Source organism: Hypoxylon fragiforme, assembly GCF_022984875.1.
Source record: "Hypoxylon fragiforme strain CBS 206.31 chromosome Unknown GGS25scaffold_8, whole genome shotgun sequence".
Lineage (NCBI taxonomy): Eukaryota > Fungi > Ascomycota > Sordariomycetes > Xylariales > Hypoxylaceae > Hypoxylon > Hypoxylon fragiforme.
Genome location: NW_026054763.1, coordinates 2,532,522 through 2,545,412, shown reverse-complemented (window position 1 = coordinate 2,545,412; position 12,891 = coordinate 2,532,522). Strand labels below are relative to the sequence as shown.

Below are 12,891 nucleotides of genomic sequence, written 5' to 3'. Positions count from 1 at the left end.
TCGATTCGAACTCAATTGATAGGACAATCGATCGTCTAAGCCATGAGAACTTGATCCCTACACGTCCCCGCCGAGGTAAATATTCAAGGTTCAATTGGTCCCTAGAAGTTAATTCGATTGTCAATTGAAACCCAATCGCCGACCTGGTGACTTCGTCTCAGTATGGCACGGAATGTAATGGAGTAAATAGGTACTTACCTCGCCCAGGATAAAGCAACATTGAAGCAATTGGTACCGGTGTTTGCAATTCATGTACCGAGGCACATCGCCTCCAGCCGGATGTGAAAACAGGTGCCTAAGAAAGAAATTGCCTAACAGCCTCATCAATTACGAATATGCAACCTAGACGATTCGAAATGACTGATATCAGCTAATTTGTATCTGTGTGGCTGATAGCATTCACACTTACGAATAACCATGATACCAATCCCATCTCGAACAGGCTACACTTACATACTTTCAGGCAACCTATCCGACCATCCACATGATCTTGCCTACCAGATAGGAGATAGCGCGAACCTTTGGTCGTGGATCAGTTTGCCTAGATCCGCCCTAGCCGTCTCTCGGGATGTGTGGGATGTGTTGTGTAGGTACGATATAATGCCTCTGTCCTACATGCCTACACTTGATACTACCATTTATGTAGCCAGGTATATATGTACATATGTAGGTATCGACGCACGGTAGGTACGGTAACATTGGCCGCTACATTGGCATGGACGCTTATACCTTACACCTGCATACATAAGAAATGCCCAGAAATACTAGGCAATACTAGGTAGTGATACTAGGTAAGGATACTATTTATGGTCGTCTTCATCTTATCGTCTTCACGTTATCTTTCGTTATTGTCTAAGACACCCCACCACCAGAAGGGTGATCACGCTTCGGGGTTAAAGCCGTCACTTGACCCCTCCCCCCTTTTTTTTTTCTTTTTCTTTAATTTCGGAAACCGAGACATGGTAGTGAGCACGGTAGTTAACATGATAGTGAATGCTATGGTGATATTGAAGATAGTCAGGCGCTGTGAGTATACATTATCTCTATATTTCTTTTTACATATGTGTAGCAGGGTAGTGTGTGGTGTGGGTGTATGTGAATCCACTTTCACATGTGGTGAGATTGGATGTCACAGATTCACAGATTGGGCTTTTTTGTCTTTGACCCCGCCATTCTCAATGCTCTCATGCCATGCCATGCCTCCATGCACATACCCCGCCTTGCCTGTGCCCAACTGCAAGATAACATAATTGCGCATTATCGATAGGAGGGAAGAACAATGACAGCCACGATTGAATACCACGATGCTACATATTCAGCTCCTCAATGACCCTCTTTTTCAATACTACTAACCTAGATCTATACCGATGTTGATCTAGAACCGTGAAGTTGTTCTCGTTAAATCCCAAACTCGGACATATAGCTGCTCTCTTAATGCTTTGTCATCCACTAAAGCCTCACTTTTGACATTTTGCATACCTACATACCTCTACATACTTATATTGTACCACCGCATCCGTCAGCTTGCATTCATTATAAATTACATATAACATTATTTAAATGTATCTATTTCCCTGCGCTCACGTAATCCCCCGCACCAACGCACAAGCCAGTCCCATTGACTCGGGACTATCCCGCGCTTTTGTATCGTCAAAGACGAGGTCTTACGTGTCAACTCAGTCAGCCATTCTTGCTACCCAGTCCGACACGACTTGGGAGTTCTGGCCCGTACTAGTCTACCTCATCGTCGTCGACGGAACTAGCCAGGTACCCGAGCAGCTGTCCAATTCGTCGTGGCGGTGCATCCAACCCACCTTTACTTGGAGGCTCAACCACAGGTTGTGATCGGACGGAGGTTAGTGAGTAACAGACATGGCAGGTTACGGACCAACCAATTTGGAGAGCGCCAACGCTTTGTTACAAGGACTTCGCAGTTGGCAAGTATCCGTCGTTGGGCCTCTCCCCACTTGATCTACTGGGAAGAGAGAGGGATATCCCGCGCAATGTTAAAATAGCGAGGAGGGGTTTCCACGTTAAATGCAGAGGTCGTTAGGGCGGCGCTCCGGAAGTTCCCCGGAGGCTCCCCGGGACCAGCCTTCTTCTTCCCTTCCGTTCAGGGGTGGCAAGTTAGTTCAGCATAGCCAGGAGCCCCAGATGTGAGTTCCCGTTTCTTTAAACAACCAACCCCTATTTCCAACAACTCGTGTTTTGTTTTCCTTCAACTACATCCCCTTATCCTTGGTCAGTAGGCCGCATGTTTTGGGCAGTCTCGGGGCTTTATTTAACGGACGTGGTATTTTTGACTTTGTTAGATCTCAACTTGGAGCATATGTGTCACAGTCCTTCATATCGGTACTACAATACGAGCTACAAAGGGCACTCAACGTGGCAATGCTAGTGTGTGAGTAACACACAAAAGAGAGCTACCAGTGTTGGCATCTTATATGTATTCCTCCATGCCCCTCTAATATAGGTACTTACCAAGTCCACAACCCATTTCGAGCAATAAAGGTGGGCAGACTTCTCATCAACTAACATAACTCGTAGACGAAATCGTGTAGAGTTTGGCTCTCGAGGGTGTTTTCCACATAAAGATGCCAGCTAAGATGTAGTTAGGTGCTTATACGAGGGTGCACGTGAAAGCCTCGCCCCGTCTAAGTTGGAAGTAGGTAGGTATGTAGTTCATCCAAATCTACGTAACGAAGAACATACATGTACACAGTAACATACATGGTGCAACTGAGGGTAATACCAGACAGAGTGAGGTGAGACACGGAGTCACGTGCGAAAAGCTCATCTTTTATTGATGGATAACGCGGCTATGAGATATGTTCAAAGTATGTGTGGTGTGATGTGATGTGTGTTTCCAGATCCCTACCATTCCACCACAAACCCGACTCTTTTCAGCCTCCTCCTTCCTCCCCCCCCTGTCATCCCTCTATCTTATCTCTCAGCCGAAACAAAAGCAACATGGCAGCCTCACAGTGGAAAAGCACGCTGTACGCCTCGGACCAATTCGTCGAAGCCTGCGGGGCCGTCGTCTTCGACACTTCCACCTCTCCCTCTCCCTCCCCCTCCTCCCCCGCCCAAGAACAACCCCCTCGGAAAGTCCTCCTCCTCCACTACACCCCCCTCAACGAATGGCTCCTCCCCAAGGGCCGCCGCAACTGCTCCGAGCCCCGCCCCGTCACCGCCGTGCGCGAGGTCCTCGAGGAGTCCGGGTACGCCGTGCGGCTGTGCCCGCTGACCATGGCCACCCGCGCGCCGTCCGCCCTCGAGCCCGCCGACGTGAGGGATGTGCCGCGCACGTACGAGGCGCTGACGGAGCCGTTTGTCTTGGACTTCAGGGAGCTGGGCGGGGGGGACGGGGTTAAGCTTGTGTGGTGGTACATCGCGGAGTTGGAAGGGGTGGAGGGGGGGGTGGGAAAGGGGGAGGAGGGGTTCGAGGCGAGGTGGTTCCCGTGTGCGGAGGCGGTCGAGAGGCTGACGTTTAGGCAGGATAGGGAGGTTTTGGAGAGGGCGTTGGGGATTGTGGGGGTTGCGGCTACGGGGAGGGAGGGCTGAGTCGGGTTTGCTGTGGAAGACATGATACGGGATTGCTTTGCTGAGATTTTTATTCTTTTAATATTGGGATTTTCTTTTGTTGACTAGGTACGAAATCTGGTTCCATTCGAGCTACAAGTTTCTTACACTTGGCAGTAGATTGATATTTCGGAACCTAGGTTAGGGCGCTAGGTACCTGCCTTGCTTTGTAGCTTACTTTGATACGAATTAATGAGTAACTTCCTTCCAGAGCAACTTCTTCCCCTTCTCTAGCCCTCTCCGATTTGCTTACGTGAATAGCCTCAAAGTGCCTACCTACCTAGTACTACTCAGTACCACCTTCGCAATTGTTGAATATTTCGTGTCACAATCCCAACCTCTTCTTGGAAGGTTCTTAATAGGTTATTCATCGAGTGCACCTCGGCGCCGTCATGTGATCTTTACTCATGCAACTAGACAGTTAACCGCCCCAATCCCGCGGCATGTCCTCCCATTGGAAGACCGAGTTTTCTTTTTTATGCTACGGTACCGTACCGCGACGCGGGCCGCAAGTGTGTGTGCGTGTCCCAGCCAAACTAGCGTCATGGCTAAGATTTCCTCTCTCCGCATCTTGGCCCTAGAGTCGTGTCTAGACTAACTAGGCATGTGGGGAGGGGGGTGGAGATAGGGGTTGGTAAGTTACTTTGCTTGGTTTGTAACGACCGACGACGAAGGAAAGGGGAAAAAAGGGGGGGAGGGGTTGCTTTATCCTCCAGCCTACCTACCGAGTAGGCTAGATAGAATGGCCAGGAAAAACGTGTCAACCTGACAGGTTGGGCCTGCGTGCATACGGCACGTACAGGTACCTACTACACTACTTTAGATATATATGTACGACTTACTTTAGCGTGCTAGTTGTTAAGGGAACTAGGTCATGATAAACCCTGTTATAGAATGTTGATTGAATGATCTAGATTGTTTCGGCGATGTGCTCGTTATTACCTACTTACTTACTTACTTGCTTCCTCCTCGTTGGGCTTCATATTGGGTAGCATCGTGAGATTGGGTTGATGTTCAAAAAGGAGGGGACGGTACAGAATGGAACGGGAAGAGTGGAGCTGAAAAAGCGTTGCTGAAAAGATTTATCGAGTGCGGCGCTCTACAGTTGTACTTCTGCTATCCTCACAGGTATCGAGTTGAAGCTGTACAACGCAGTGAATGAGAGCCTCATGGATGTAAAGCTTGTTGCAATTGTTCCTTGGGGGCGAGACAGGGAATGTTTTGTTGATACTCGTTCTAATAGCCACCACGTATGAATTTTCTCACGTTAGCTCCTGGTCGATACGGCCCGACTAAGGACTAGAACACATGTTGTTTTGCGTATCAATCTTCATGCTCAAATGAATAGAATATAGAGGAATTGAATGGAATAGTACCTAGTAGTCTTTCAGGGTCAATTGATTGTGCAAGCATTTGAGAAGTCCTGGTTAGCTTAAGATGGTATTTTTGATACATCGATACAGAAGCAAATATTCCATTGAACAGAAACGTATGAGCTGAATATATTCGATTCTGCCAATCACCATTCTACGTCATGTATTATACTCACAGTCGCCCTTGAAGTGCCCCTAATCTCGCCACAATAGTTAGGCACACATGGTAGACGATAGCATTACGGAATAGCCAAAGACCATTGCTCCCTCGCTTCTTCTATGCATATCGTGCTATTGTTAGTGCGCTATCGTGACTAGTTAGACCATAAGCTCATTGCAGAAACTCCTGTTCTTATTCTCATGTAGAGAGACCTGGGATCTTTACTTCGTATCTTTCAGCTACAGAGGTATATGAAACAATGCCTTCAAAATAACTTCATTACTACAATAACGATGAGCAGATTAGTCCAGCTATGCCCCCATCTCTGCGATCCAGAAACAACCCTAACCGATTACCCCATCGAAAGATGCTCATTACCTACCTAGTACCTAGTACCTACAACAGCTCCTCGACCGGTCCCTTCTCCCCCTTTTCGCCATCACCATTACCATCCACCTCCGGACCAGCAGCCTTACTCTCAACCCTAACCCTAACCCTGAGCCCCCTACCCCTCGGAAACGCCGCGAACCACTCATGATACGGCTTCCAATCCTCATCGACCGTGTCCCCCAAGTGCTGCATCGCAAACCCCGCCCGCGGACCAAAGAGGCGCGAGACGGCGAGGTACGCGTCGATGGTGGCGAGCTCCATGCCGAGGCACAGCCGCGTGCCGCGCCCCCACGGCTGCAGGTACCGGCCTAGTCGTCGGCGTTCTTCTGGATCTGCCCACCGCTCGGGGAGGAAGGCGCGCGGGGTGGTGAAGATGGAGGCGTCGTGGTGGGTGTCTTGCGTTGTGGTGGAGATGGTGGTCTGGTGGGCCCCCCTGACTCTCCTCGGGCGAGGGAGGGAGTTGGGGGGTGGCTGGTTAGCTGGGTAAGGACTTAGGTAGTAATCAAGCAATGTAGAGTACGATAAGATGCTATATACGTACGCCCCGCGGGATAACCCATCCCTTATACCCCAAGTCCTGGTCCTCGCAGACGCGCGGCAGCCGACTCGGCGTCGGGTTTGCGAGGCGGAGCCCTTCGTTAATAACGCCCGTAATATACGGCAGCTCCCTTAGATCCGCGTAGCTCAACGAGCCATCACCGTCAACCCCACCATTAGCACGCTTGGCCTCCTCAGCGTCATGCAGCTCGCGCCGCAGCTTCTCCAACTTAGAGGCGTCGCTGAGGAGGTAGCTCGTGATGCAGACGAGGGTGGTAGCGGTGGTCTCGGTGCCGGCCATGATAACGGACCGGCTCTCGGAGAAGAGCCGCGGGAAGGTCTTTTCTTCCTCTGGCAGGCTCGACGCCATCAGCGTCTGCACCATGTCGGGCGGGCTGCCCGGCGCAGGCTCCGGCTTGTTCATTGAGCGGCGGACGCAGCTCGTCATTGTCTACGGTGCAACGAGGAGTATCAGTCAGATTAAGTAGTAGGTAAGCAAACTCCTTACTTTACGTAGCCGGTACACCTCCCCAGAATCAAAATATAGGCGGGTTTCGGGTACGGCAACTTACGTCCTTCATCCACTTGAGCCGCCCAAAAGCCGGGTTCATCTTCTTCGCCACGCTCTCGGGGAGACTGTGCAGCAGCGGCAGCAGCAAACCAAAGGTATGGCGGCTCCACGTGCCAGCACGGACGACCGTCCTCACGCTGAGATTGAACTCGCGGTCGAAGGTGGGCTCGTCGAGGTGGCCGAACGGCGTACCGAACGCGAAACCGGTCGCGACGTCGGTCGCGAGGCAGCGGAACGCGTCGCTTAGGCTCACGACATCACTGCTGTGGTTGTTAACAGCGACGGCGCGCAGGCGAGCGCACAGCTTGTCGACCTGCGCCACGATCGTGGGCATGTACCGCTGGATGTTGGACGAGGCGAAGTAGACCTGCAGGGGAGCGCGACGAAGCTGGTGCAGGGCGTGCGACTCGGCGACGTTGGTGCTGGGGAACTTGCCGAAGAAGCGGAAGTAGAACCAGCGTGGCTTTGACGCCTTGGCCGAGTACTTGTACACGGCGTTCCAGTCTGGGTCTGCGATGTGCACCTCCCAGGGGTTTATGCGGACGATTGGGCCTGTGGGTTTGGTGAGTGGGATGTATTACTTTTGTGATAGGTGGTAATGGGTAAGAGGTTATGATGACGGTACCGTAATGTTGGTGCATCTTCTCAATCTCAACCCAGTATCGCCCACCGCCATCTTTGATGCATTGATAGTACGCTTCATAGAGTCCGGTAGAAGCGGCCAGTCTAGGCCCAGGGAAGCGAGCAAGTGGGTGGAAGGTAAGTCGGTAGATGACCAATGATGAAATTAAGACGGTTGTGACAAAAAGAAACCACACGAATAGGGGCAGGTCACTCAAGCCATACGGCCAAAAGAGATTCATTTTTGATAATACCAATATCATTTATACGCCTATACGTTTTGGATTATTCTCGGAAGTCAAGTAAGGAGGATAAGTGAGCCTGCACTTGGATTATATCCCATATCACCCTCACCATTCCACCCTATGAATGGCACGACGATCGCACGGAGAGTCAGTACCTACCTCACGCATACGACATACATTCTGCGATGTGACGACCTCAGCTCCAGCGTCTTGGATGAAACGTGCTATAAAACTGTAGATGACTACCACATACGAGTTCTTTACGAACTTCTCAGTGGATCGTCTGACCTCGAAGAATTCCTGTGGTCCGAATGGTATTTAAGTCTCTCATATTAGGCCATCCGTACATCGGACTTATAGGATTAGCTTCCAATAGATGGGCCGAATCTTGCATACAGTTTTCAACGCCAGCATTTTGAAACCTAGAATGGCCAGTCCATCCTAAAACATTCCTAGATTAGAGGAATTTTCAGAGGCATTAGTCAGTATGAAAGTTAGTTTGCCAACAACCACTCATTTTTGACCGAGTTTCAGAGAGCGCATTGAAGAGTGAAGGAGGAAAAGAATTCCCGAAACAGATGGTTGAATCTTTCTCTTTGCCATTCGGCTAGTAGAACGGTCCCGACGGCTACCCAGACCACATTTTATCAAACCCCAACCTGGAGAAAACAACAATAAAACCGGCTGACCGAACAGATTCAATTACCACACCATCGCCGGGACACGGTGGCTTTGTGTGGCGCGGCACGATCTAGTGGCGCTGTACATACATCTATGCGCAGCGCAGGCGATGAAGCGGGCGAGTCGCGTTGAGCAAGCCCTCGCATGAACACTAGACGGGAGCAAGTAGCCGACCTAATCTTGACACTCATCAAATAATTCCCTACTTATGGTACCAAGGTATGTAAGGCTCCAGTGGGGTTCTCGAGCCCGAAAAGTCCCGATGATAGGTGGGTGTCCGAATATTGTATACTACCTAACCTAGTACTTACGGTAGTGAGATGAGCGGACACGGGTTAATGTTGCAGGCCAAACTGCAACCAAAAGAAAAGAAGACGGATGGCAGAGAGCTTGCTTTATTCCTGACTATGTTGGCGCTGTGCCAATATCTAGGACAAGCCTAGTCGAGCCATGGCACACCTAAGGAACCTGCAACATTTAAGCACCCGGAAACGCTGCTGCATGGCTAGAAACAGAGAGCTCAGGCTAGGTGTTTACTCGGGCAGGCTATCCTGCACCTAGGACAGAAAGCTTTCCCATAGATCACCAACCAGGGGCCTTCTCTTGTCAGTTCCAACTTTTGTTCTTTTCTTTTTTCTTTTTTCTTCCAAACATACAGCGCTACTTCCCTCGTACTGATATCTCCTCAGTTCAATTCCGCCAGATACCGTGACAGCTCCAGCGCCTGCGAGGCCGAGTCGAGCTCCGCGCTACCGTGCGTCGACTCCTAGACCGGTGTGGCATCATTATCAAGCGCCGTAGCTAGTTCAAAGCCCAGGACAGCTCTGAGGCCTCCTGTTGACATAACGGCCCATCGGTAGAGCTTCTCTGCGCGGCGGCACCGGTTCCGTGGACCTGGAGGCCTTCTTCCGCCTCGGCCCGGGGTAGCCAGCGAATGCGGTACCTATTGTTGAAGCCCCTAAGCGCATCCACTAACTGCATTCTATCGCGGATAGCTGAAGAGCGAGTGGTTTGGGTACCGAGGTATGCAAGGAAATCCTATCTGCCTCTTATGTATGCTCATTCTGGTGTCCGCTGAGTGTCTTAACACGGACAGGCACTTGAGCCATCCCAGCTATTTCTAATCCGAGGTCTTTTTCTTTGCCTTACTTCCTTCCATGTTTCCAAGCTGAAAGTTTCCCAGGCCCGTCCTGTGTTGTTCTCACTGGGTTGCCTCAGTACAGTACGCAGCAGCTGTCTCAGACCAGAGTTCGTTGAACGGCATGTACATGCGGATCCATGACGTGCACGGGGTACGCAGTCTGGCGAAATGGGCATCGCAGCTGAGCTGAGCATGCTGAGATAAGAAAAAAAAAGGAATAAACTTCCGAGGTTGGGAGAAAAAAAGAAAGATGATCTTGTGGCTTTATACTATTATGTAAAGACTCGGGTCTGGATAGGGAGCTAACTGAGCATCGCGGCGGTGGTGATCCCTCCAGGTTTCACTCATTTTAGACTGCGATGAAGTTCACGACCAACCCTTACGGATTGTTATCCCAGGTATCATGCCTGGTGCTTATAATATATAGGTAGGCATTAGTTAAAAAGATGAAAGCTCATTTCTTCTAATAACCTTAACTACCTGTGTCCCTACATCCTTTAGCCCAAGTTAATATTCCTACTTGGTATTATGAACTGGGAAGTCCGCAACAGTTACACGAAAACCCCTGAAGCCATTGGAGTCAAAAACTTATGGGCCGCTGAGACATGTCTCATCCAAAAAAAAAAAAAAAAAACAACGAAAAAATAGTGCGATGAATTTTCATCGTCGTGACTAAAAGAAAATATTTATAATTTCTTTACAAAAAGTAAGTAAATCAAGCCTGGCCTCACTCTAAACCCTTACCTTACTTACCATACCTGATCATAGTCGCAAGGTTGCTTCGAATTAATTTCATCGTTGGTTGATTATTCTGAGCCACCTGATTGGGCCAGGGGCTTCTAGCGGGCGATCACGCAACTTCATCATCGAGCACGTCAGCGCCACACCGCGTAATCTGGTGTAGGGAAGATAGGTATAGGTAGCACAGCACAAAAGGATGCATTGAATGCATTAAAAAAAATGAACTGGAGCCCGCTCCCAGCAAGTCTCGGAGCTCATGCTCGTTAATCGGCCTTCTTTTTACCTGATTGGCTGTTGTGGCTGGTGATAGCGTAGCTCATAATTGATGGCTTTGCGATGCTTTCTTTAAATGTGCAATGCTGTCTTATATTTGAATCCAAACATTTGCAGTTCCTCCTCTTATATTTGGGGTTTCTTGTCTTGTCTCAAGTACCCTTAATTCAATCCAAGTCGCATGATGGCGGCGGAGAAATCTCTCGAACCCGCTTACAAGGCCACTCAAAGCGATGAGGAGGCTTCTCCTGTCAATGTTGACGAATCCATAGCGGTAGATTGGACGGAAGCGGAGGAACATGCTGTGAAGCGGAAGTAAGTCAACACTCCTAAGTAAGATTCAGGATGGCAATGGAAGTCGTTGAAAATGAAACCTCTAACTACTTATCCTTAGGATTGACTTCATTCTGTTGCCCATCTTATGCCTTGCATTCTTTGCTTTGCAGATGGACCGAGGGAACATCTCAAATGCCCTGACAAGCACCATCACTCAAGACCTTGGCATTGATACAAATCAGATCAATGTCGGGAGTAGTTTGCTCTCGGCTGGTATCGTGCTTTTGGAGATACCCTCCAACGTCTTGCTCCAGCGCGTGGGACCTCAGAAATGGTTATCTGGACAGATTATCGCTTGGGGTCTGGTTGCGACCTTTCAGAACTTTATCACCAACTATGGCGGCTATCTTGCTACCCGTATACTTCTTGGTTTGGTACGCGAGATGAACTCATGGCCTATTTTCGGTGCCACAAAGAAAGCTGACGTTGTTTCCTACTACGTAGTGTGAAGCAGGTTTCATTCCTGGTGCGTTGTACACCATGTCAACCTGGTATAAGAAGTCCGAGACCAGTCTAAGAGTCTCCATCTTCTTCCTTGGTAATCTCATTGCCGCGGCCACCACCTCACTCATTGGTGCTGGAATTTTGAGCATGGGAGACCGGGACGGCATCTCTGGCTGGAGATGGCTCTTCATTGGTACGTAATGCCCCTTAAGTTAATCATTGAGTTTTGCTGTTGTGGCCTAACACAAGTCATTCCCTTTGCAGTCGAGGGGGCCATTACCATTGGAATCGGTATCATCTTTATCCTCTTCCTCCCCCCATCGGTTAGAGATACTTCCCCGCTTATCAGTTTCGGGCGGTGGTCGTACCTGAACCGACGCGAATCGTACATTCTCGTACGCCGTGTGATACTTGATGATCCAGCCAAGTCTACAAATCATCTGCGTATCTCTGGCAGCGACGTATGGGCAACGGTTAAAAATCCTAGGATTCTCGTACATGTTGTTATCTCGATGACGGCTACGATCCCCGTAACCGCTATTAACACATACGGACCCAGTGTCATCAAAAGTCTAGGATACGGTGCGGTGAGAGCTAACGCCATCGCAAGCTCCGGCTCTTTCATCGCTGCAATTATGACCGTGTTCTTGGGTTGGATATGTGACACGACGAAAAGAAGAGGACCGGCGCTGCTTCTCGCTGGGATCTGGAGCTTAATTGCGTTCACATGTCTGAGAGAGTCGTGGAGGTGGAGCGCAGATAGAAAGTGTGTTGCTGTAATATTTTCCATGGCCATGAACTCAACGATCCACATTCTCAATGTTGGCTGGTTATCGGTCAATTGTCAAAGCCCGCAACAGCGTAGTGTTGCCATGGCGTAAGTTTGTTTTTTGTTTTTGTGCATTCCTTTTTGTGCCTGAACTGCCATGCTGATATAAGCTCTAGGATGATCATCATGAGCGCTAATGCTGGCGGAATTGCCGGAAGCCAAGTCTTCCGAACCCAAGATGCCCCTCTCTATCTTACAGCGATCACCGCTTGCCTAGGGCTTGCCGTAGCATCTATTGTAGAAGTCATCGGGCAAAGCACATGGTACATACTGAGTAACCGGAAGTTGGAGAAGAAAAACGACGGTCCTGTTGTGGTAGGAAAAGTGGAACAGACACCGGATGGACGGGGAGTTGAGCTGGTAAGAAAATGGAGGTGGACATTGTGAATAAAGTTGCAGCCATCTGCTTGTAAGAACGTAGGCGGATGAAGCAGAATGAGAAGGGGAAGGATATATTGTTGGTATGGTCCAACATGAAGCGAGTGCTAGACGTCGCTCGCTTCTATATGAATCTAGATGTTTAGACCACATACACATACGTATCAAGGTAGCTGCATATCATAGAATAACCGAACTGTTTGTAGCACGTATTCGGGTTCATGTATATTCTGGTGTAGTTATGTACGCAACCATGTCAGGCTCAGAGTGTAATGTGATACCTTTTCAATACTTAGTTGATTAAGTATTTACTATTATAATGTCGTAGTATCAAGAACAGAAATTCGTATTCGGGTTGGCGGACTGAAAATGATTGATTGGTTCATATGTTAATTAGCAAAATCAAGACCAAACAAGTTCGAAGTTAATGACTTGGAGCTTGAACTGGGCATTGCAATGGTCAAGCCACATTAGCATCTAGTTAGATTTGCCTGCGGCAGTGGGATTGATCAATTATTCTGTGGCTTTGTGGCTGGTTATTCTCGTATTCGGGTTCAGGACTGCTGCAATGTTTTGTCGGTATAGAAGG

The 12,891-nt window shown here is 49.2% G+C and overlaps 3 protein-coding genes across 3 annotated transcripts; 2 read left to right on the top strand and 1 right to left on the bottom strand.

The window, feature by feature from the left end:
• Window positions 1–2,970: 2,970 nt before the first annotated feature.
• On the top strand, window positions 2,971–3,564 carry GGS25DRAFT_524885 (uncharacterized protein; the record flags this gene model as incomplete). Its single annotated transcript, XM_049264688.1, has 1 exon — window positions 2,971–3,564. One exon carries the CDS (start codon window positions 2,971–2,973, stop codon window positions 3,562–3,564), a length of 594 nt encoding a protein of 197 aa, XP_049114156.1.
• Window positions 3,565–5,511: 1,947 nt separating this feature from the next.
• GGS25DRAFT_524884 (putative cytochrome P450) lies at window positions 5,512–7,476 on the bottom strand (the record flags this gene model as incomplete). The annotated part of the gene is made up of 4 exons (XM_049264687.1): window positions 5,512–5,976; window positions 6,047–6,493; window positions 6,615–7,165; window positions 7,239–7,476. The coding sequence occupies 4 exons, from the start codon at window positions 7,474–7,476 to the stop codon at window positions 5,512–5,514; spliced, it is 1,701 nt and encodes a 566-aa protein (XP_049114155.1).
• A 2,441-nt stretch (window positions 7,477–9,917) lies between these two features.
• GGS25DRAFT_504853 (MFS general substrate transporter) lies at window positions 9,918–12,709 on the top strand. The gene is made up of 5 exons (XM_049262171.1): window positions 9,918–10,630; window positions 10,710–11,025; window positions 11,096–11,288; window positions 11,360–11,972; window positions 12,041–12,709. Exons 1-5 carry the CDS (start codon window positions 10,497–10,499, stop codon window positions 12,309–12,311), a joined length of 1,527 nt encoding a protein of 508 aa, XP_049114154.1. The 5' UTR covers window positions 9,918–10,496; the 3' UTR covers window positions 12,312–12,709.
• The last annotated feature ends 182 nt before the right edge of the window (window positions 12,710–12,891 follow it).

Bases quoted from the DNA above. Each gene is read 5' to 3' on its own strand.
- GGS25DRAFT_504853 (XM_049262171.1), top strand. From the start codon at position 10,497: ATGATGGCGGCGGAGAAATCTCTCGAACCCGCTTACAAGGCCACTCAA. The intron at 10,631-10,709 runs GTAAGTCAACAC...ACTTATCCTTAG, and splicing joins GAACATGCTGTGAAGCGGAA to GATTGACTTCATTCTGTTGC. The intron at 11,973-12,040 runs GTAAGTTTGTTT...TATAAGCTCTAG, and splicing joins CAGCGTAGTGTTGCCATGGC to GATGATCATCATGAGCGCTA.